The 26004-nt window shown below is 29.4% G+C and overlaps 1 protein-coding gene across 2 annotated transcripts in view; it reads left to right on the forward strand.

The window, feature by feature from the left end:
- Nucleotides 1-26004, forward strand: part of rut (rutabaga) — a 190123-nt gene that overhangs the window by 138921 nt on the left and 25198 nt on the right. For both annotated transcript variants that reach the window (XM_065509887.1, XM_065509888.1), the window contains exons 3-6: nucleotides 14500-14926; nucleotides 15018-15197; nucleotides 17954-18127; nucleotides 20467-20735. In XM_065509887.1, the coding sequence (XP_065365959.1) occupies nucleotides 14726-14926; nucleotides 15018-15197; nucleotides 17954-18127; nucleotides 20467-20735 (824 nt within the window). In that variant the 5' untranslated portion in view covers nucleotides 14500-14725. The remainder of the gene's footprint in view (nucleotides 1-14499; nucleotides 14927-15017; nucleotides 15198-17953; nucleotides 18128-20466; nucleotides 20736-26004) is intronic.

A 26004-nucleotide genomic window follows, 5' to 3' on the forward strand; every position in this document is an offset into this window, starting at 1 on the left:
AACCACTTTTTTACCATTGAAATTGATGGTGCAGAGTTCCCATAGTATTCATCAAGCATAGCCTTTATTTGAGTGATGGTTTTTTTCTTCAAAAAATAATGCTTAATGATCAGACGAAATTCACTTTTTTAAAATTTTTCCTCAAGTCACGAGGTAATCTGCTATCAATGGCTGTCAAACACAAACTAAATAACGCAGTTTCTTAAAATTTTGACAGGAGTCAACTGACAGATGCCGGTTGACAGGAGCAGTGTTGACTTTTCAGTTAAGAGCCGGAAAATTCAAAAAGTCGCGACCTTATTGACACACCCTTGTATTTTTTTTTGAAAAACAAACTGCGATGCGTTTTGCTTGTCTGCAGATATACCCATAGTATCTGAAGGGAATCAAACCCTCAGCTTAATAGTTCAGCACACTATCGACTGGTCTATCGGGACACCCGATATTTTAATATGTTTTAAATAAATTCATGTATGTTATTGTGATAATATTGTATAACTAAGTAGTTACATGTATATAAATATTTTAGAGAGGGTGTAATAGGGTGGACCTTGTTTTGCACTTTTTCGATTCTCGTAATTCCCAAACTCCAAAATGGTTTTCGGTCATGCATAAAGCAAATCCTCCAAATTTGAGTAAAATGGGAAAATGTTGCACATTTTGTATGATGTTTCGAGTGCAATATTTACAAAAAATCAATTAAAAATTGCTTTAGTATTTGAAAATGTAAAAAAAATAAATTGTAAAATTTGGGTTTTGAGTTATAGATGAAATTTTATGATTTTTTGTTGGTATAAAGTTACAATGGGTCATCGATATTAGGAAATTGTTGTATTTTATATTTAAACATCTATAGGTTATTTGAGTACAACACTATTTGATTGATGTCCGTCCATCCGTCTGGCTGGCTGACCATGATAACCTTGTGTCGCAATTTTCAAGATATTTCGATAAAATTTGGTACATACGTTTTGGCTGAAATCAGTTCATTATTTCACCTATCCCCATACAAATGTCCTACCGAAATTGGACTTTTTTTAATTTTTAAAATTTTGAACCTTCTGAAAATCATTCAGGAAAATAAGTTGTTGACATTTTTTGCTCATTTATTACATGTTTTAATTCGAACTTTTTCCCAACATTTAAATTTTTTTGCAAAACTCGAATCTTGAAATAAAATGTGCAGTCCTTAAACGTTATCCGGTTTAGCTTAAATGTTCAGCATTTTACTTTTTGATGACGGAGAATAAATTTGGGAGCATCGAAAATACAATAAGTACAAAATAAGGGCCACCCTAGTATGTATGTTTAAGTGTTTTTATGTTGCTGTTTGTCAATGAGGAAAAAGGATTTTGTTTCATTAATGTCAGTTCAAGTACTGTACAGACAATCACTTTAGAGAAGATAACACTGCTCTTCAAAATATAAACATAGCTACATATAAGTTTATGTATTAAACTAGCCCTTCGTTGTAAAGGAAATTTTGATGTAAAACTAATTGGAACCAAAGTAATTATGGGTTAGTTACAGAACTAGTCACAGAGTGCATAAATGCTATTAATATATCACCTTCTAGGTTATTGCTATGTTAAAACTAAAACCGGCACCTAACCCAAGAGGAACTAATCACCGGAATAGTTCAGTGTGGGTTTATAAAAGATAAAGTCGTTTCATATACTTTTATATACTTGGGGTATTCACACGGTCTGTTATTAGCCATATTGTCATAATGTCCTATTATATAATAATAGTTGTTGTTGTGTTTTAAACAAAAAAAATATTATTTTATGACAAAACAATGAACATAGTTCAAATAGTCTTATTAAGTAGTTTAGAACTTTTTTGTTGGAAACAAAACAAAAATTTGATTAAACTATCATAATGTTACGAAATTGTACTTGAATTCAAATATAACGATTTTAAGGGCTGATTTAAAAGTAGCATAATGCTTTCAAATAACAGTGCTGTAATGGCAAACTGTAACATATCTGTGGGCATTATTAAATAAAAGCTTTCAGTTGACCATTGATCGTAAGTTGGCAACGCTGTTTGAATTCGAATATTAAGTTAAAGAACATTGTAGAAAGTCCACCACAGATGGCGTATGATCTAGAATATTCGAACTTTGACAGTTAAAGAGCAATCTAGAGTGCAGATGGCAGTGTTATAAATAGTGGCAGAGGTTGCAGTCGTTAGTCAGTTTATCGGAGACGCTATTTAAATAAACATCAACTGAGTGCCTTAAAGTGAGTGACTATTTAATTCTGCTGTTGTATATTTTAAATAAATAAAGAGTTTTTACAATTTTCAAACTACTAAACGGCTTTTATTTGCAATCAAAAGTATCCGGTTTATTTAAAGGAAATAAACCAGCGTTTTGAAAAGGTTAAAACGTAACAATAATATATTAGGACATTATGATAATATGACCAAATAGTAGACCGTGTGAATACCCCAACTGCAATATGTGTGTGAAGTTAAATTTAAATTTGACTAGCACAGACATAAACCACATTTCTTAGCACAGCCCATTTTGCAGTCAACAGATCACTGTTAATCACTTAAAAGCCATAGTACTTGAATAATTATAAAAAAATTTACATCTCTAATTTCAGAATAAGAAAAAATTATTTTATTTTAAATAATACAGGAATAATTGAACCGATTGAACCAATAAATTTGAATCCCAAAATTATTTCAGATATCCCACTACTACGGTTCCTTCCATTCAGTGAACCTTGGTCTACCATTTGCATATAGAGTCATATCCGAACCCTTGTCCTTAATGGCCACAAATCCTCTCCAAATTTATTGGAAACCTGATTTTAAGATCGGTTCAATTATCCACGTATTATTTAAAATCAATATTTTTTTTTCTCAAAATATTTCAGATATATAAATTTGTTTATTATAATTCAAGTATTATGACTGATAAGTGATTAACAGTGATCTGTTAACTGCCAAATGGGCTGTACTAAAAAATGTGTTATACAAACTATAAATTAAACAGCAACAAAATGTAATTAATTTTATTATATGTTGTCATCTTCCTAATGATAAATTTAAATAAACACTATTTTAATTTTAAAATCTATTAAATAAACATAAAATAATTTGCTTAAATTCAAAAATAAACTACAGAAATCTAATCATTGTCTATTTTTAAGATGATGTTTATGAACATGAATCTCATTCATGTCTACAAAAGAAAATTGGCACTCGATACATTTACACATACATGCCACAAGTAGCAAATAGCACTAGTTGTAGTTGTGATATATACACTTTTTTTTGTTTCGTAAAAATTTTTACAATACTTGCCGCCACTTAAACTATTTGACACCATTTGACACTCAAGTCAGACGCCACACCGAATGAGTACAATAAAATTATTTTAATTAAATGAACAGCAACAATATATAGAATGACAATCAGTGCAGAACATTGACGATGATGATGTAGTTTGCCAAAATACGATTTAAGGAAACGCGTGCCCTGATAATATGGGTTTTTGTTTGTTTTATTTGGGAAGGAAAATGTTTAGGAAAAGTAAAACAAATAAATTAAGTAGACAACAATTGAATAAATATTCATTCATTGTCTATTTAGAGGGAATTTGTAACATCACATCATAGCACATTTTTTTTTAACTTCTGCTCTATTTCTGATACTTGTAGAGCACAATTGTACTTTCATTTTTGTGTTTGATGATTTGGTGAGTAAACAAACAATTGCTACGCACGTGAGTCGAGTGAGTGTCGTCTTTGAATGACGTTAACAAGTTGAAAAATAAAAATTTATTGCTATGAAATAAAAACAATTCACATTCGCCTTAATAAAGTATATTACTTAGGATAGCAGCGAATTTAGAATACCCTACTTTAAATAAAGTTGGTTTTCAGATTGCCAAAAGAAAAGCAAACCGTTTGTAAATCTTTATAAATATTGGGAATCACATTGACTTGTGCCTTTAAACCCTTTATAATCCAACTGTCTATCAAATATATATCTCCCAACTAAACATTAAACTCAAGATACTACCTTCACTCGAAATCATCAAACAAGTCCATTAATAACCAACACAGTGTGCTGAACATAAATTAAATAAAAAAGAATACAAATGTGATTCTGTTCATATTTTGTTGTTGTGTTTTTTTATAACCTTTATGAATTCTTTTCTTAAATTTGTCTGTTTTTTCTTTTGCCAAAAATAAAACATTTCAATTTGAAGAACAACATCAACAAAGAAACAAGTTGACGTTAGTTATATTGGATACATTGAATATTCAGTACGAATTCTGAAGTATTTGTATCTGGCAAATATTTGTGGGAGAGAGAAAAAACCATGAAAAAAAACACTTGAACACACATATATAAGTGTGCAAGTATGGTGTTTTTATAGAATATTTTTTTTTATAAATAATATGTGTTGCTAAATTTGTTTTTCAAAATTAATTAGTAACATTGATCAACTAAACGGCTATGTTTAAATCAATCAAATCATAACAAAATTGATTAAGAATAATTGTGATTAATAACAAAAAAATTAAACAAATGGTGGAGATTTAAGCAAAAAACTTCTATTTCTCACCTACCAACTTGTTGTTTTTATAGAAAAATATAAAAAACATTAAAAACATTAATTGCTCGACTTTACAGAATGAGTAAAAATAGGATTTTTATTTAAATAGTTGTAATATTCATGTATTCTTTTCATTATCCGAACATTTTTGGGATAATTTAAAAAAAAAACTTTAAAGCTGGATCCTTTTTTATGCATAATTCCACAAGAAACATTTTATAATTTCTTCTTTGTATGACTTAAAAATGAGAGATTTACAATTGATGGCGTATCTTTTGAACGCAGTTTTTGTTTTTAATAACTTATATGTAATTTTGAAGGGTACATGTCTGTCATTTATTCTCACTTAGTTATTGAATATTATAGAGTAAACAACAAAGTTTTTTTTGCTTCGAAAATATCAAATTTTGTGCCAACAAAGCTTCATATGCGGGTAGTTTTGCTTTACTCTTTTACTCAAAACGATTACTCACCAAAGCTTATGGTAAATGTGTTCCATCGGTTTCAATGTGCGAGAGATGGTTTGCGCGGTTTAGAAGTGGTGACTTTGACATGGAAAATAAAGATCGCCCAAGCCATCCAGAATAGTTTGAAGACCAAGAATTCGTCTCAAATTACTTCATGAAGATTATTGTCAAACTCAACAAGAGCTTGCAAAATCATGGGGAGCTATTCAGTCAGCAGTTTTAAAATGTTTACAAGCATAATTCATCCAAAAGCAGGGAAATAGGGTACCATATGAATTGAAGCCGAGAGACCATATGAGAGAGATGAAATGAAAATCATTTTTGCAACGAATCATTACTTGCAAAGAAAAACAAGTAAGAAGGTATGATCGGTCAAGTCCGACCATATAATACCCTACACTAAGTAAAAGAGCAAAAATATTTTTCTTTTAAAATTTCAATAATTTATATTTTTGAGTGATTTTCGGAAGTGGGCCTTATATGGGGGCTATGACCAATTATGGACCGATCACCATGAAATTAGGTCGTGTGATTTATGTCTATATTAAAGTTAACTATGTTGAATTTTGTGTGTATACCAACATTTTTAAGCGATTTATGTACGTTAAGTGATTTTCGGAAGCGGGTCTATATGGGAGCTATGACTAATTATGGACCGATCGTATATATAAAACTTATTTCGAGCGGAATTTGTGGAGATAAATATATAAATTAAACATTTATGACCGATAAAGTCCAATTTCGGGAGGACATTTGTATGGGGGCTAGGTGAAATAATGGACCGATTTCAGCCAGTTTTAATAGGCTTGGTCTTTGAGCCGAAAAGATAATATGTACCAAAATTTCATCGAAATATCTTCAAAATTGCGACCTGTACTCTGCGCACAAGGTTTACATGGACAGCCAGCCAGCCAGCCGACCAGACGGACGGACATCGTTTAATCAGAATCAGAAAGTGATTCTAAGTCAATCGGTATACATTAAGGTGGGTGTTAGACTAATATTTTAGGGCGTTACAAACGCATTATAACCTCCCCACTATGGTGGTGTAGGGTATAATTAATCCATTACGATAACCCGAAGCGTAAGAAATCTTATTTGAAACCCGGCCAACCAGCTGAGTCAACACCAAAGCCAAATATCCATGGCTCTTAGGTAATGCTCTGTATTTGGTGGGAGTAAAAGGGTCGTATTTGTTATGAGCTGCTGAGAACCAGAACCAAACGCAACTGATTCGTTTGAAGCGAGCATTGACCGAAAAATGGCCAGAATATGATGCAAGACATGAAACCGTAATATTCCATCATGACAACGCTCGGCCATATGTTGCAATACCTCTTACAAAGTATTTAGAATGAAGTGGTTAAGAAGTATTGGCTCACCCGCATTGTAGTTCAGACCGTGCCTCGTCCGAATACTATTTGTTTCAATCGATGCAGAATACTCTCTCTGGCATACACTTCACTCCAGAAAAGAGTATCTGAAATTGGCTTGATTCCTTCTTGGAAAGAGTGTCCGAAATTGGCTTGATTCGTTCTTGGCTCGGAATCCATATGTTGCCAGAAAGATGGGAAAATGTCATAGCTAACAATTGCTAATACTTTGAGTAAATTTATATAGAACAAATGTTTCAAAATAAAAGCTAAAAATGTTAAAAAAATCCCGCATTTTAATGTCATGCACCCAATAAAAAACTAAAACTTATATGGGCTGTAAAAATATTAACAACTTTTATGAAATTGTTTCTAGAAAATTACTTAATACCTGCAGAATATCGCAAGTGAATTTTGACCTTTAGTATTTGAAGTAATGAACTTTAAAAGCCTTTCAACCTACTGTTTGATACATTTTCACAACATTTCATAATTTGTTTGGTTAAATAAAATCTTGTTAGTTTGGTTGGGTGTCATCTATTGTAACTGACAGTTTTGTGACCTTTGATATCTTGGTTAAACGTCAGAACTTTAATGTATTGTTTATGTTTTAATTTTATGTGGATTACTAAGCAATTGTGAACAAATTTGTTGTTACAGGGGATTTCAGTGAACTTTGTAAACAATGAATTTTATTAAATTTATTCTCACTCATTCCTTTTTTTAACTTAAAGGAGATATGAACTTTTATTCTGGTTCAAGTTAATTTTTTTATAAGTCCATGACTGTGAATTTCCCGCCTCTTAACTGAAAGGGCAATACTCCTGTCAACCGGCATCTGTCAGTTGACTGCTGTGAAAATTTGAACAAGTTTCATCATTTAGTTTGTGACTTGAAGAGCAAATGAAAAACGTGAATTTCGTCTGCTCATTAAGTATTATTTTTTGGGGAAAACAACCATCACTCAAACCAAGGCTAAGCTTGATAAATACTTTGGCAACAATTTCAATATTAAAAAAGTGGTTTACTGAATTTCATTGTGGTCGTACAAGTCGAACGTTCTGGACGCCCAGCTGAGGTCTCTAGACGCAAGATTAAAAGTTGTAGAGATTGTGGAAGCCATATGCATTTCACATGGGCCAGTGGTTTCAATTATGAATGATCACTTGCTTAAAATATTTTTTTTTTTGGGCCACTTTTTCGAGCATTGCTGGCCGTATGTCACGAAGAACACGAACAATGTTGACCTCCAAGGCATCAACTGTTACTGGTTTATCAGCATAACTTCACGTGGCCCAACAGCAAATAATCGAGAGGTGTAAAATCGCATGATCTTGGAGGATAATTGACAGGTCCGTTACTCGAAATAAAGTTATCAACAAATTGTGATCTCAATAAATCTATGGTTTTGATCGCTGTTGAAAGCACATCTCGACTGGCTCAATGTCATCCATATTTTCAAACAAAAAATCATTCATCATGTTGCGGTAACGACCCCCATTGACTGTAACTAAAGAACGGCTTAATTTTTGAAGAAATGCAGTATCACATCTGATATCTCAATAAAAAAAGAAAAGAGAATAACAAAAAAAAAAATTCTCCAAAAAATTTGTTTAACAAACATTTTTTTCTCATTAAAATTTTGTTTCACCAAAAATTTTTTCTGAATATTTTTATTAAAGAATTCTACTGTAATTTTTCTGAAAACATTATTTTTTTCCGTTAATTTCAAAATGATTTGGGCCATTTTGATTTTGGGCCTAATTAATGTTCAATATTTTGGAAAATGGCTACAAATCAGAATCAATTATATCAATATACATTTTCTATAAGTTTTCATTACATCAACACAAATTTATTTTTTTAAGTTTTCATTGTTTTGAAACTCTTCATAATAATTTTTTCTTTAAAAGTGTGTAAAACTCCTGTCAACGTGTCAAAATCTTTATGCAACAATTTCAAGAAAATCTAAAGAAACAAAATGATAAATCTTTCTTTCTAAGAAAATAAGAAATGTAGTTTTAAACTTTATGTATTTGACAATAGAGTAAAAAAAAAATAAACGAAAATGAACTCAATAGAACAGAAGAAAAAAAATAATGAAAATAAAACTTAACACGGAAACGGAAGTTGAGCATGTGTATACGAAAGTGTTGAGTAATATTTTAAAGTGATACTTGTGTTTATTGTGTCAGTACTTGTATTAATATTGTTGTTGTCGTTGTTGTGGCTGTAACTTATATTTTATGTCTTTGTTGTTTGGTTGGCTGGAATATGCCACAAACCCGTAAAGAAAATAAGCAACATTTATCATAAACCCAGAGAGCATTAGGGTTGCAATAAGCAAAGTGTTGTTCTGAAAACTTTTCAGAGCAGAAGTAGACAAAAACAACAACAGCAACACAAGTTTCCTTAACTTTTATGAGCATTAAGGAAAATTGTCTACACTACTAGTTAAATCCCCGAAGTGGGTGTATAAATATAAATATATTTACAAAAAAAAAAAACGAAATGAAAACACAGTGGAAACTACATAATGTTGTGAATTATTCATATTTATAACTCGAAAAAGGAGTATGAGTCTGAGTGCATACATTTATGTTTAATTTTCATTTCCTGCCACTAAATAATTTATGATGTTGACATAAAATATTTATAAAAATAGAGAAAATAAACCACATTTAACTAAATTATGGTAATTTAAGTTAAAATAAAGTTTTTCAAAACTTTAAACTGATTTGCAGATAAAGTGAAACAAATTAAATAAAATTTATGGTAAAATATCAATACATGATGCTATTGTTTAAATAAATGAAAGTTTGTTTTTCTTATTTTCTGGTTTATTGTTTAATTTATTTTGACCTTGAATGTTGTTTTTTTTTCACAAAAAAAAACTTAGTTTCTTGTGTAATTTGTTGGTATGCATAAGAAAGCAAGCACTTATCAAAGTTCTAGTCTCGTTTTCTTTTGTGAAGAGGTGCTTTTTTTATTAGTGACAGGAGTGATTTCTTAAGAACAAGTTTTAATTGACTCTTGGTTGCGTCAATCGATATTTTAGCTTCTTGACGAAAGTGTTTTAGTTTGAATTATAGTAGTTTTTTTCTTAAGAAATGGAAGAGGTACTATTTTGGTAATTAATATTTAAAGAATTCAACTTCCTTGAAAAGTGAAATTTCTTTTTTGCTAAAATCGTTATTGTTTTTGTAATAGTTAGGAATCACTGCCAAATAAACCAGAGTCATAAATACATATATGTATATACGTTTATGCAAAACGACAGGTAGGGTGTCATCTTCCATACGTTCTGAGGTATTTTCGCTTAATAATGAAGTATGACGGGACCACCTTCCCTACAAAGAATTAGATGCATAATCCATGACGATTGCTGTAAAATTTGACAAGACTTTTTAAAATCATTGGGAGTTATTGAAGCAGCAATTTCAAAACATTTGCGAGCAGCAGGATTCATCCAAAATCCTGAAGCCGAGAGACTTTGAAAGATGAACTAGTTGTCGTCAAAAGATGAACAGTTCTTTTGGCTCGGAATCCATATGTTTCCAGAAATATTGGAAAAGAAATATTGGCCAATACTTTTAATAGCTTACAATGGCCAATACTTTTAACAAAAATGTGTGTTTTTCGCGATTTACTTCCAAAATGATTTGAGAGCATTGAAGGAAACCATATCATTTTGGAAAAAATACTGAAATTGTTGTCTGTGCTTTATGTTTTTATGTTATGTTTTTTTCTTTCAAAGTCCAAGCATTTCATTTTATGGTAGGTATTTTCATTGATTAATTGCAATAAATTTAATGGTTTTAGTGGCTCTGAAAACTGTAATTTTGACACATACATTCATGGATCTACAATGGGTAGGGTATTCATTCGACTAATGATCGTTCGATTAATCGAATAATTTTTTACGAATACTTATTCGAACAATTTAAAAATGGCCATTTTCGAATAACGAATAATTCGAACAATTTTATGTAGAATAATCGATTAAAACGAATAAATGTTCATATATATTTAAATTTATTAAATTAATTAAAATTTTTCATAATTTCAAATTAAAATACGTAATAATGACTTTCTGAAATTGGACAAATAACTAAAGACAAAAAGACAAAGTGTTCCGATAGCTCCTTCTATAAATATATAAATATTACTGCAAGAAGTTGCAATTCTAAAAACAAATCTTTCAAAATTTTTAACTTAGGATTTGAACCAATGAAAATAAAAGATACGGAATAAAATATTTGTTATTTCGCGGGCGAAATATTAGAATAATCGCTATTAATAATCAAAATTTTAACTTAGATTAAAGTGGAGAGAATGTGATTTTGAAACGGTCGTCGAAAGTGATGTTGAGGATGATATTTATAATGATTACATTGAAATAGATGAAGGCCATGATCTTAAAATATATGTATATATGTGATGTTATTAACCGCGTACGTAAGTGTTCCAAAATTTTTAATAAATCGAATGATAACCACAAATATTGCAAACTAATGTTTTGTTGCAAGAAAAGCATGGAGTTCGTCTTATACATGATTTTGAATATCTTTGTCTAACATGGAAATAAACTTTTTGCGTATTTGTAAATGCGTCAATCATGCACTGCCTGACTTCAAATTAGCCACGTTCACTGACAATGATATCAAACTTTGGACAGATTCCCTTTATTGTGTAATTCCCCAAGACCACTTTATTAAGCAAAGATTCGGCACCGTCGATAGAGCTTGATTTATAATACAATTTGTTATAAATAATTTAGAAATAGTGAATAATTAATTTACTAAAGAATTAGTTACTCAATTTAAAACCCGAATTAATGAACGACATAAAAAAGTTGTTAATACGTTTTTATTGTATTTGAATTCAGGATTATGTCCAACTAACTCAAATTTTTTAAAGCATAGCTCCAAAACGGAAAAAGGGGTTTGCTAATCAATTGTTTTGTAGATTGTTCGGGAGTTAATCTGATGAGAATATTTCTGTTGAAAATTTAATGATGGACTTTGTTTTCGAATGTTTTTTAACATTATCAATACTTGAATTGTTAACTTTAACGTTATTTTTTGGTTTTCTTTAACAAACAAATATTAAAAATCCAACATCAAAACTACATTCTTTACTTTTTTTAAAAAAATTAAATTATTCGAATAATTCAATTAATTTTAAACGTGTGATCGAATTATTAGAACAAGTTAAAATCTCTTATTCGAATTATTCGAACAAGAGAAAAATCGAATAATTCGAATATCGAAAAATAAATTTTAACCCAAATTTTTTTTTCGCTAAATATTAAAAAAAAAAAATTGTAGAAAAAAAATGTTTAAATTTAAAAAAAAATAAAAAAAAAGAATTCGAAAATTTTTTTTCCAAAAAATTTGAAGTATAATTTGGTGAAGGGTATATAAGATTCGGCTCTCTTACTTGTTTTTAACGTAATATTCGAAATCTTTTAAAAAATTAGGCATAAAACAAACAACCTAGTTTCGTGCAATTTTTGGTATCTCCAATTGATGTTCGAAAAATCCTCAAATCTAACCCTTTTCAGTTTCAGCATTGTGTCTTAAATTGAATAAAAATTTTACAAAAATGACATTGGTCTAGCATTGTTTACAGATTTACAAGCTCTTCAAAATGCAAATTTTTGATATTTCGATTTATAAAAAGAACTAACAGAACTCGAATGACAGTATTAGATTTTTATCTGATCAATGTTTGAGCAACAAGTACCAATCAATACTATTTGTATTATTTAATAAACATAACGAAAAGTGGGTTATAGGGTTATAGGTTATAGGGCTTGCTGAGCACATTACAAATTGTGTCAAAAAAATTCATAAGTTATTTTGAAAAACCATTTTCAGTGATGTTCGATCTGTAACTGAGTCAGTTTTTGTCCGACTTTTAATTCTTTAACGAGCTTGGAAAGAAAACTGATTACGTTTTAAAATAACGTGCATTTTTTGACACATTTGTAAGTTATAACTATTGTTTTTGTTAAGAATATCTAAAAGAAAAACAGTCGCTTTTCATTGCTTATTTTGATATATAAGCTTATACAAATTTATACCAATGTATAAAGGAAATTTAGTTCTTAACGTGGTTTTAATTATTCAAATCGGATGAAAATTGTAAAAGTTATTTTCTCCCCCAGAATAAAAAAAAACAAAAAACTATACAAAAAAAAAAAATATTTGTATAATTTTTAATTTACAAGGTAAATTTTGTCGAACTTTTTTCGAAAAAGTATAATAACTTTTGCAAGTATAAACCGATTTAAACAACTAATGTCTCGTTGTTGTCTACATAAAATTGTTTTTAAAATAATGTGATAAAAGATAAACGAAAAAATTAAAATAACTATTGTTGAATTTGAAAAATTACGAAAAAAAATTAAACAGAAAGCGAAACTTTTTATAAAAACGTACACGATTTGTTGGAATATACAAATTATGCATACATTTTAAGAAAGTCGAATTCTTTACCTATCCATAGTTGTTTAAAATTTATAAATCGGTCTAAAAATTTGTGAGTTAGAGGTACTACAGTCCTACTCGAAATTTTGAGGGTGTTATAAAAACTTTGAAAACGGTTTCAGTATGTCCTCACCGAGGCCTACAACCTCCATTAGGTCGCTTTTCAAGTTCTGGCAAAAAGTGTTATTTTGTAGCAGAGTGTAATTATAGTTTTTTACACCTAAACCGGCAACAATGCCCTGAGGCACTCTTCACCTTAATTTGCAAATTAGTTTCTGATAACTGTTCTGGGTTTATTGGGTCATAATTACCCTAAAAAACTATTCGACAACTTTTTTTTTAGCTTTTTAAAGTTTGCGGGTTAGAGGGTTAACGGAAATTGGAAAAATTATTCGAAATTATTCATTTTATTTTCTTAAAAAATAAGCCATAAATAAGCCTCTTATTTATGATTATATAAATAAATGTTCAAAAATAAAAATGTTATAACCATTAAAGGTAGTGTTAGTGTTCAAATGTATTTTTAGTTCTCGTCACTGAAACAATTTATGTTTATTTATAGCATTAATTTCTCTCCATAATCTTTATTATCTTCTCCAAGGTCAGGTTTATTTATCTTATTATTTTTTCCTTAATTTCGCTACTGCATTTTATTTAACAAACTTAAATCATTCATATTAGTATATAAAATATCAATCAATTGCAAATGAAATATTTCATAAATATTTTTTGTGAAATAAAGCAATCACAATTTCAATCAATTTCTTATACGGATATAGTTTAAATTTTTTAAATTTCACATTTAAATTTTGTTCATACATATTTTACACTGTGTATTTAGTCGTATAAAGCACCTTGACGTTTTCGATAGAGATGGTGAGAAATTCTCTTGTGTTGTTGTAAATAATTATAGAATTTTTACAGTTAACGAAGCATAAAATCATTCGTGTTCAGTTCAGTTTATTTTTCTCCTCTATTTCCATCCACACCATAACAACACACACACAACGATTCCTACAACTACAAAGTCATTTTTCCCACACTTTGTGGTAACGTTATTATAGCTGTTGTTATTTTTGTTTGTTTTTTTTTTTTGTTGTTCTCTGTTATGATCTAAACAAATTTGTTAAAGTGTTGGTAGCATGCAACAAATACATTGACACGATTTTACTTACAATTTTACACACATGCAGCACAGTAGCTGTAAATGTAAATGTGGTTTGAGGAAAAGTGTAAACAAATCACAGAGAAAGTGAAATTGTACGAGTATTTTTAGATTCTTTACAAGGTGTAGATTTTTCAAAATGATAAATTAAAAATATGGAGAAATTAGAAAATATTCGTAGTATATACAGACAAAAATCAATAGGAAATAGAAACTCTTTGCCAACCAGGATAATAATGTGTTTGAAATATTGTATTATTGCAAATTTTTAAATGTTAAAGTTGTTTTAGTGTTATGTGTTTATAAATAGTTTAAATTAAGAGAGTTTTATTTGTGTTAAAAATTTGTATTAGTAATTATCCATATACATATGTAACTTATATTAATTATATCTCCCTTTTTCTCTCTTTCTTTTCAGTTACAAATGCTAATCTCTGCAACTTCTAAACACCCATAAAAACTCATCTAATTTTGGCTTCGTTATTTTAAAAAACCGCCTCACCCGTGGCGGTGGTGGTTGGTTGGGCATTTTACTATTTCTTTACAAAACTACTTCTCTCTACCGTTTATTTAAATTTAAGTTTAATTCAATTGTTTTCTGTGTGTCAAGTAATCTATAAAACTAAGTCAAAATTGAGTTTATCATGGATCATGCGGTGAAAGCTACACGTGGACGTCCCTGGAATACACTGCGTTTTGAAAATGACGAATTAGAGTGTCTGTATCAACGTTATACGTTGAAATTGCAACGCTTCTCGGTGCTGGGTGTAGTGGCTTTGGTTGTGGTGCTTTGTGGTGTTATGGCAGCTTTATCTTTAGCTTATAATAATGCTCCTACTTTTCATGTAAGTTTATATCTAAAAAAAATGAAAAATCTGTTTCTTTTTCTTTTATTTTAAATATTTTTCATTTTTTTTATTGGTTTTTTCTTTACAGAATGTCTTCAATTCATTTGTGTGCCTGTTATTTGCCATAATTTTAATATTGTTACAATGTCGCGTGATCAAAGATCATCATTTACCCTGTCTGTGTTATGGCATTTTATTGTTTACTGCTGCCATTTGTATTGTATCGATGCCAACTTTAGGTTCCGTGTTTCCGGTGGATACCAAAGAGGTAAGTTGTTATGTTTTAGTATTTTTAGTTTTTTAGAATGTGGGATTTTAGGACAGTGGGTTAACATTTAAGTAGTAGAACTATATATGTAACGACTATATTAATTACTTAGAATCGTATGTGGTTTATTATGTAAGTTAGGATGGACTCCAACAACTTTTATAGGGCACGTTGTAAAAAATACTTTCTGGCCTTCCAACTATGGTGTTTTTTCCTTCATAATTTTTCGGAAATCTATATGATGGCTTCTTTTAAAACTTATTGTGACATGAGCTGTGTGACACGTAGCGCCCTCCTATTGAAATCTAACGAAGTTGATGATCATTGACCTATAGCGCTTGCATTGATGTATTGGCCAAAGTCGCCCAGTCTAAAAGCCACACCCAACAGTGACTTTTTCGGGATACATTGGAAGTTCTTGGATATCATGTGAATTGGTATCGTCCCAAATTAAAAATTTTCTTTGTTGACGTACCCATTCATCCAGAAATGAAAAACACCGTAAATTCGACAAAGCACGCGGAACAATTTTATCATTTGCACGTGTTGTTGAACGCTATATCAGTTCGTGATATAGCTGAATAAATGACAGCCAATTCGACAGAAGTCCCCTTTGGAAGACCCTTTAGTAGGAGTTATTGGAGAGTTGGTTCAACTGAGAAAAAATTAAGACACAAATTATAAATGATTGATACATTTTTAAACCAGCTTTCTTTTGTGAAATATCTTTATATCTTTTTGAGTGTATTACTGAAAAATAACTTATACATATGTCGTTTTGAATGGTTCATATCTGTCATTTATTCCCACTTAGTTATTGAATATTATAGTGTAAATTAGAAGGTTTTTTTTTGCATTTGTGCCAACATTTGTGCTTCATCGGTTTCAACACGCGAGAGATGGTTTGTGCTGTTTAGATGTAATGAATCCATGAAGATTGTTGTAAAACTCGACAAGAGCTTGCAAAATCATTGGGAACTAATCAATAAGTAATTTCAAAAGGTTTGCAAGTAGCAGGGGAATTGGGTATCATACGAATTGAAGTAGAGAGACCTTGAAAGACCAAATATCCATGCAGCTAAAGTAATGCACAGTATTTGTTGGAAGCAATATGAGCTGATGAAATCTGGCAAGACCAACACAGGGAACTTTACCGAATGCAACTGATTCGTTTTAATCGAGAATCAGTTTTGCCTCACCCACTTTATAGCTCAGACCATTCTCCGCCTACTATTTGTTTCGATCGATGCATAACGCTCTCTCAGGGAAACGCTTCACCTTAGAACAGAGTATCCAAAATTGACTTGATTCATTGTTAGCCTCAAAAGATGATCAGTGCCGAGCCTAAATGCATTCATATGTTGCCAGAAAGATGGGAAAAGGTCATAGCTAGCAATGCACAGTGGGGCAGAATCTTTTTTTGGTAATAAATCTGGCATTTCTAAACGGCTGGTCCGATCGGAATAAAATTTGACGTAAGCGTAGCCAAGTTATTAAAATGGGCCCAACATATGCTCCAGGGGCGGCGCTATGGGAGTTCAAAGTAGGGTTCCTTCGACATGTAAAATTGTTAAACACGTGCCATTTTTTTGTTTCCAAAAAATTTCCATTATGCCCCACTGTGCCAATACTTTGAATAAGTTTATATTTTACAAATGTTTCAAAATAAAAGCTAAAAATTTTAAAAATCTCTCATTTTTGAGACATGCATCCAATATAAAAAGCTTTAGTTTGATAACAAAGGTTCTTTTATAAAGAAAGCTGTCTTTTTAAAATGGTTTTTTTTGTAAAAAAGCTTTCGTTTGTGAAAAAAGCTTTATTTTTTTTTTAAAATTATTTTATTTTTTAAAAAAAAGCTTTATTTTGTTAAATAGCTTTCGTATAAGAAAAACTAGTTTTTTATTGGCAGTTGACTGAAAATAAACCAATTTGTTTGTAATATAGGAGCGTAATTTGGCATTTCTTTGTGAAAAAGACTTTTTATGATTTTTATTTGTAAAAATCATTATATGGTTAAAACAAAAACTAATATAAATATTTATTTTGAAAATAGTGCAAGTCAATGTCTTCCGTTTAGAAATTTAAGAAATCTAATAAATATAATTGACTTACGCCACTTTCAAAGCAGAGTTATTTTTATACACCTAATATTATTAAGAATATTTTAATATTTTCTTTTTAATTGTATTATTTATTTATAAAGGAAGAATCAGAGGTAATGAAGCTAAAAATAACTAATTTATTGAATATAAATAGTTAAATTAGAGACAACACAACATTTAATAATGCTAAATTCTTTCATACTTTATTAATTTCAAGCTATCAATTTGTTATATTAAAAAAAAAAAAAAAACAAATACAAGGAAGTATTCTCGATGAAATTTATTGAAAAAAATAGGCTTATAAAAACCAGGATAACTTCCTTACATGATGATTTCTGCATTTAAACATATTTCAAGCTTTAATTATTTAAGTTTTATAAACTGAATATTATCTTTAGATTGATTCATACTTGAAATTGTATCTATATCACTCTCTCATGCTTCTAAAGGTCGATCATTTATCTCATGTCGTACAACAATTGTAGTTGTATTATTTTAATATACTTATATATATTACTCTAGACATACATCCCCAAATAATATACACTCTGTAGTTGACTATAAAAATCTATAATCTATATTACTAGTACTTTGCATATTTTACATTTTACTAATTTGATTGTTTTATTTTTTTTTTGCTCTCTCATTTTACAGGTCATGGCCGAAGGTGTTTGGCAAATAGTATTTGTGGTTTTTTTGGCGTATGCCATGATGCCATTGCAAATCTGGGAAGCTGTTTGTTTTGGCATAATCCTACCATTGGTGCATATTAGTTTAACTGTATATAAAATATTTACAGATTCATTTCGTTACTTGGAATATAATCAGGTAAATTCAATTATATTTAAAAAAAAACATCAAATCAATTAAACAGAAATGTAGGTATCAATATAAAAACTAAATAAATTTAATGGTTATAAAACATTGATTTAAACTCGCTGAAAAAGAACATGGATTTAAAATTTAGTTATAAACTGTAATTTGAAAACTGATAAGTGTATTTTTTGTTCTATTAAATTAACAATACTACAGAGTAGTTTCTTTTTGTTTATTGTGGTTAGTTGTTTAATTTTGCTCTTTTTGTGCGGTTAAACGCAAAGGTCAAATGTTTAAGTGCTCAAATACACACAATCTCCTTCATACCACTTACGTATGAGCAATATTTAATTCATAGGAGAAAATTAAATATTGCTCATACGCACCATCTGTGTGTGCAAAGCAGTCAGTAATTTAGTTCATTTGGTTTGTTTGTTTAAAGGTATGAGTTATTTTCATTTCCATGCTTAAAATAAAATTGAGTTAATATACCTAGAGTAGAGCAAGAATTAAATGCTTTAATTTTATTATTTGTTTAACAATTGCATTAAGTGTGTTAGATTTAAGGGGATTTGTAGGTCAAAACTATTTTCAGTGATTTTAGTTAGATTTATTTACAAACACTTTTAAAGTAGAACAAGTAGTTTAATGCATTTAAGGCAAAAATAAATCAAGTGATTCAAAATTGTTCAATTATTGCAAAAAAATTTATTAAAAAATAAATAATAATGAAGAATTTTTTAAATTATATATCAATTCTTAATGCATTTTGATAAAGAATATTGAAATTTGTTTTTAAATACTAACCCCCTTATTCAATAAAGATAGCAGTGGTATACAAGAGGAATTTTGTAGGGAAAAATTGCTTAGAAAACTAATATTAACTTTAATTAAAATATTGGAATATAGCGGTAAATCAATTTTTTAAAATAAGTAACATTTTTAATAATATTTTTTGTGAAAAAATGTTTTGTTAAAAGTGAAAGCTTTTTATTTAAAGATTTTGTGAGAAAAGCTTTATTTTAGAAATTTATCATAAAAAATAAACAATTTTTTTTTATCAAAATATCATTATTACTTATAAAAACCCATTAATATTTAGAAAAGTTTTGATAAAACTTTGTGAAAAAGAAAGAACTTTAACTCTTTTAATAACATATTTCGTTTGTGAAAAAGCTTTATTTTGTAAAAAGCTTTCTTTTGTGAGAAACACGACTGAAGGTTTTGTTATTTAGCAAAATGAGTTAATTTACTTTGCTTTATGAATAAACTGTTTTTTTTATGAAAAAAACGCTTTTAGTGCTGAAAAACGTTATTTTCTAAAAAGCTTTCTTTTGTAAAAAAGCTAAAAAATTTATTTTGTGTAAAAACTTTGTTTTGTTAAAAAATCTTTCTTTTGTGAAATAAGTTTCTTTGAGAATAAAGATTTATTTTGTAAAATTAACTTTCTTTTGTGAATGAAGCTGTATTTTATGAAAAAAATGCGTTTAATGATGTAAAATTTTTCTTTTGTGAAAAAAGAATAAAGATATTTTTTGTGAATAAAGCATTATTTTATGACAAAAAAATCCGTTTAAGGGTGAAAATAGTTAATTTTGTAAAAAAAACCTTTCGTTTGTGAAAAAGTTAAAAAATTTATTTTGTAAAAAAATCTTTGTTTTGTGAAAAATATTTCTTTTGTTGTGAAAAAAAGCTTTTTTGTGAAAACAAATTTTTTCTGAAAAATATATAAAGCTTTCATTTGTGAAATTTCATTTTTTAAAAAGCTTTATTTTATGAAAGTTTTTTTTTATAAAAGAGTTTTTGTAAAAATAGCACCGAAACTTTGTTTTGTAAAGAAATCGTTATTTTCTGAAAAAAGCTTTCTTTTAAAATAAGGCCTGTCTGCTGAGACAACAAACTTTTGTAAGCTCTTGTGAAAACAATATCGTTAAAAAAAGCTTTTGTTGAGAAAAAAAAGATTTTTGTTGGAAATAAACACATTTTTTTTAATAAAATAAAGCTTCAATAAAGCTTTAAAAAGTTTTTTTTTATTATTTTTACTTCTAGAAACAGTTATATTACAATATTTTATCAAAAGGAACTTTTTTAGTTAAAGCTTTTTGAAGAGCTTCCTTTTAAAGAACTTTTACTCTTTTGAATGATAAAACATTGGGATCTTTTGAGGAAAAGACTTCTATTATTAAAAAAATAGATTGGAAGGATCCGTGTAGCATAATGTCCAATATAAAGTTATATTGGAACTTCTAAATTTTTAGTTTTATGAAGTAAAATATTGTTAAAAATATACATGCATAATATTTCTTTACTAAATATTTTCTAAAATAATTTAACTTTATCTTTTTATTCAGCTTATTGCCAACATTGTTATGTTTATTGGTGTTAATGTGGCCGGTCTCGTGGTCAACATTATGATGGAACGTGCCCAACGTCGGGCATTTCTAGACACACGCAACTGTATAGCAGCGCGTCTAGAGATACAGGATGAGAATGAGAAACTAGAAAGGCTCCTATTGTCGGTACTACCTCAGCATGTAGCAATGCAAATGAAAAATGATATACTCTCACCGGTGGCTGGACAATTTCATCGGATTTATATACAAAAGCATGAGAATGTTAGGTAAGTGTTAACAAAATTTAATTTTATTTAATTGCAGGAAATAAGTATTTATTTGTTTCGTTTTAAGTTTATTTTAGGAAAGCTCTTAAAAAATATTTTTCGTTAATAGCTTTTATAACATTTAAAAAGATAATTAAACGAAAAAAAAGCCATCTGCTTTTAAACAAGAAATTATACAATTAAATTATTTTATTTACAAATTGTATACTTTTTGTTTTGTGTTACATTTAAAAGTTTTCATTGGCCTGAATTCAAAAAGTGAAATAATGTTCTTTTTATGATAAATAGTGAAAAAGGGATTATGTGGCAAATATTAACAAGAAATTGGAAAATTTTTAACGAAATTTTAAAATTAAAATATTTTAAAAATTGTTTTCCAAATGCAGTTAACTCTGTAACGTTTTATAAATTTAAAAATTGAATATGAATAAGAGGGTTTAAAATATATGTCATATATAATTGTAATGTGTGGACGAGTTATTTTCGGTCTCTGAGTTGTTTGTTTGAATACAATCCTTCTACTTTAATTTTTAATAAAAATATAATAAAAATGTTGACTTATGCCCTTTTTCCCATCCCCCTAATTATTTGTGTATTTAATTTGTTTATTATTTCTTTCCCAAGCCAAAAGCTGACATATGTTTGGCATCTTTTTTTTTTGCTCAACTCAAAACATTTCTACGTACACACTCAAAACATAAATACATTTCAAATTGTGATGATTGATGAATTTGGTTGATTTAAATGAAATGTTTGTTTTAATGTCATAAATAATTCATTTTTAATTTAAAAGTAATTTTTTGCCAAAAACAAAAAAGCAACCAAAAATAAATAAAATGTGTACAACAAACCAGAAATGCAAAATAAATTAAATAAAATTTGTATTTTATTTAATTTATAGACAGTCGTACTGCATGTAGTTAGTATGCATATTAGGGAAGCTCACAACGGAAATGAAAGTTTACTTTATTTTAAGATAACATTTCTCAAATTTTTTATCTTAGTTCTGCCATCAAAGAATAAAACTGGATCAAAGGATAAAACACCTGTTACTTTTTTAGATTTTCCTGTATTCGATGCAAAGAAATGTTATTCAAGTTTGGCATCATCATATTTCATGAAAATATCGTCTATATCATTCGCTGTGTCTTTGATATGATGTCATAATTGCACAAATTGGAGCAAATATGAAAAAAATCTAAAAAAACTAAGATCTACCTGAGCTTTGGTCTAACTCACCAAACGACTAACTAGTAAACTAAAATTGTGAGAAATGATATTTTAAAATCACATAATGTTTTTTTAATGGAAACATCGATCTCTGTTTTTTCACTTCACATAAAAGGAGTATGAAGGAAAAATAAGGTGTCGATGTTCCTAACCTAATTGGGAACAAGTTTAGTTTGATTCTAAGATGTTCTAGCTATGTCCATCCGTCCGTCTGTCCGTCTATCTGTTGCAAATACGATAGGCTCCAAAAAAATGGAGCTAGCAGGCTGAAATACTCTCTGCACTATCTGTTGATTAGGTTAGTTTGGTATTCAAAATGGGCAATAGCTGTCCATGATTTCACCTAGCCCCCATACAAATGTCAACGGAAATATTGTTTAAGCAGCCATAAATATGTTGATTATTCTGCAAAAATGATGGATTTTAAAAAATTTGTAGCTTTTATTTTGAAACATTTGTACAATATAAATGTATTCAAAGTATTGGCCATTGTTAGCTATGAACTTTTCCCATCTTTCTGGCAACATATGGATTTTGAGCCAAAAGAACTACTCATCTTTTAAGGCCAATAACGAATCAAGCCAATTTCGGATACATTGTTTTGAAGTGAAGCGTATCTCAGAGAGAGCGTTCTGCATCGATCAAAACAAATAGTATTCGGACGGAGCATGATCTGGACTATAAGGCGGATTAGGCAAAACTTCCCAACTACTTCTTTCTAAATAGTTTTTAATAGTTTTAAGGTATTGCAACATGTGGCCGAGCGTTGTCATGATATAATATTACTGTTTCATTTGTGGTCGCATATTCTGGGTGTTTTTTTGGCAAATGCTCTCTACAAACGAATCAGTTGAGTTCGGTATAGGTTCCCTGTGACGGTCTGGTCAGATTTCAGCAGCTCCAACCAAATACAGAGAATTGCCTTAGCGCCATGGATATTTTAGGCTTTGGTGTCAATTCGATTGGTTGGCCGGGCTTCACATACAATCTCTTACACTTCTGGTTATTGCATCCATTACTATTTCGGACATGCAAAATCGTCTTTCATAGTTTCTCTTCTTCAATTCGTATGGCACCCACCAGTTATGAAGCGCACCAATCATCTCCCGCACGATCAAACCGATGTAACACATTCACCATAAGCTTCGGTAAGCAATCGGTGTGCTTAAGCTGCACTTTTTTTAAGAATTAAAGAAGTAAAGCAAAACTTTCCGCATGTGACGCTTTATTGGCAGAAAATTCGATATTTTCGAAGCAAAAAAAAACTTTGTTGTTTACACTATAATGTTCAATAACTATGTGAGAATAAATGACAGACATGAACCAATTAAAATGACATATGGGCAATTCCACGAGAATCGCTACCACGACTGAAAACACAAAAATCCTTGAAACTTCTTTTTCAAGATGATTTGTATAGAAGAAAATAATAAAATGTTACTGTGTGAAAGTATTTAGATCATATTACAACATTTTAAAGACAAAAATAATAGTTTAAACTGATTATATTTAATTTTTTAATGTTTTAGGTGTGTTTTAGGCTAAAATTGTATACATATATTTACAGAATATATATTGTTTTATTATAAGAGAAAAATGTGTTACGTACGGTATGTCACGTACGATATTAAATTATTTTATTTAGTGATTTTCTATCTATCTATTCCACTCTATAGGCGTACAAATGTCACGTGCGATGATATGGAATTGCCCATATAAGTTATTAAAAACGAAAACCGCGTTCAAAAGCCCAACCTTTTTATACATTGGTCCAACTCACCAAATATTGACGTAAGGAATTTTTTTTTTTTTGAGAAATGGTAACTTAGAATGAGTAGCTGTTTATTTTAGTTGGGATTATCTGCAACGTTTTGTTGTTGGCTCCCCTAATGTACTACATACATGTCTCAGTATACATTTGTTGCATACTAGCATCACATGCAATTTTCAAAAGATAAACCTTAATTTTAGTTGTTCTTTCTATGGCATTGACGTCATCTCCTGAACCAAAATAAATGTGTGGTTGGGCGGTTGGAATGTTCTTTTGGATTTGGTTTTGTTGGTTTGTCCTGTGCATGTGTCTGTACTTAAAATGTGCTCGTATTTGACTGAATGCTTTTTATTTTTTGGTGGATCTTGAACAAGTAGCATTTTATTATATGCATTTATTTAAATGGAATGTAAAATTTTTATATATTTTTTTAATGTTTTGGTCATTTGTATATTTTTTTAATATACATGCATCTATCTTCCGCATTGATATAATTTGTTGCAGCAGTAATTCTGTTAATTAATAATTTTTGTAATAAAAAATAAGTATAGTTTTTAATTAAAAATAAAAACAAAAAGTGGGTGTGTCTGTTTACAATAGATTTGACGAGTTTTACTGTTTTAAATAGTTTTTTTTTTTAATTTCCGTTTTCGTTTATAAAATATAGTAAAATCTAGCATGTATTTCAAGACAAAATATTTTTAAATTTCCTTCATTATTTGTGTTTTTAAAATCATTTTAATTATAATTTATCGAATACTTAAAAACATTTACCTCTATTAAGTCTGCTTTTACACAGGGCAAGTTTTCTTGCTGCAAGTCTGAGTTTATAGGAGAGGGAGGCAAGACGAAAGAAGAGGGGTACACACTTGCTTGTACTGGAAAATATCTTCAATTCTTTTTTGTTTTCTCATTTTCACTATGGCGTCTATTAGGTTTTGACATACAAAATTGAACACAGGCTAGCTGTGTGTAAACAGACGAGCAAGTTTAAAAGAGAATCGAAGAGACTTGGTTCAAGTAAACTTGCTGTGTGTAAAAGCAGACTAACACTGGTTACATGTTAACTTATAGTTATACTGTCGTTTTATATGAAAAATGTCAGTATAACTTTAGATTAAAACATAACTATAAATTGTGATAATGGGGGTTTATAAAATGGGGTAGATATTAATTATTTGTAAGCATTATTATCTGTTACACTGTAATAAATTAATTTTTAACCAAAAATCTCTTCATCTCTACAAATAACTTCAAAAGTTAAGACTGATGATGGATTTACGTCAACAATATTTTGTATCATTAAAAGTGAAACACATTGCGTATGATTGTTATTTAATGGAAAATAAATAAAAAATAAATTATACGCACTGATGATCACAGACATTGTTAAGATTTCTAAAGAAATTTCAAAGAAAAGTTTTTCTCTTAATTTAATTTAAAAATAATAATAACAATACCTTCGAAAAGTTTGGCAAATAGTTAGACAATATGTATTGATTTATTAAATCTTAAATGTAATAGAAATGAAGAATTTAAACACTGAAAGAGCTACATGACACAGTGGTTTATAAACAAAAAAATAATTTTTGCAATATTAATTTAATAAAGGTCATAGCTATAACCTTTTCCCATCTTGTTGGCAACATATGGATTCTGAGCCAAATGAACTGCTCATCTTTTGAGGACAATAACGAATCAAGCCAATATCGGATACTCTGTTCCAAAGTCAAGCATATCCCGAAGAAAATATTAGTCGGACAGGGCAAGGTCTGGACTTTAAGGCTGGTGAGGTGAAACTTCCCAACAACTTCATTATAAACAGTTATTGCAACTTTGTCATGATGGAATATTACGTTTTCATGTCTGGTCTCATATTCTCGGTTTTTTTCGGACAATGCTTGCTTCAAACAAATCAGTTCCTTCAGTACAGATTCCCTGTGATGGTCTGGTGAGACTTCAGCAGCTCATAATATATAGGACCCTTTTGATATTTGGCTTTGGTGTCGATACGGCTGGTTGGCCGGTATATTACGCTTCGGGTTAACGTAATGGATACATTTTTCATCGCAAGTAATGATTCGTTACTAAAATTTTCTTTTATAGCGTTCAAGCATCATTACGGACATGCAAAATCGTGTTTCAAGGTCTCTCGACTTAAATTCGTATGGTGCCCAATTTCCCTTTTGGATGAATCCTGCAAAAAATTTTGCAAGCTCTTGTTGACAACAATCTTCATGGAATAGAGGGCGATACCACTTCTGAACC

Source organism: Calliphora vicina, chromosome 4, assembly GCF_958450345.1.
Source record: "Calliphora vicina chromosome 4, idCalVici1.1, whole genome shotgun sequence".
In the NCBI taxonomy this organism is placed as follows: Eukaryota; Metazoa; Arthropoda; class Insecta; order Diptera; family Calliphoridae; genus Calliphora; species Calliphora vicina.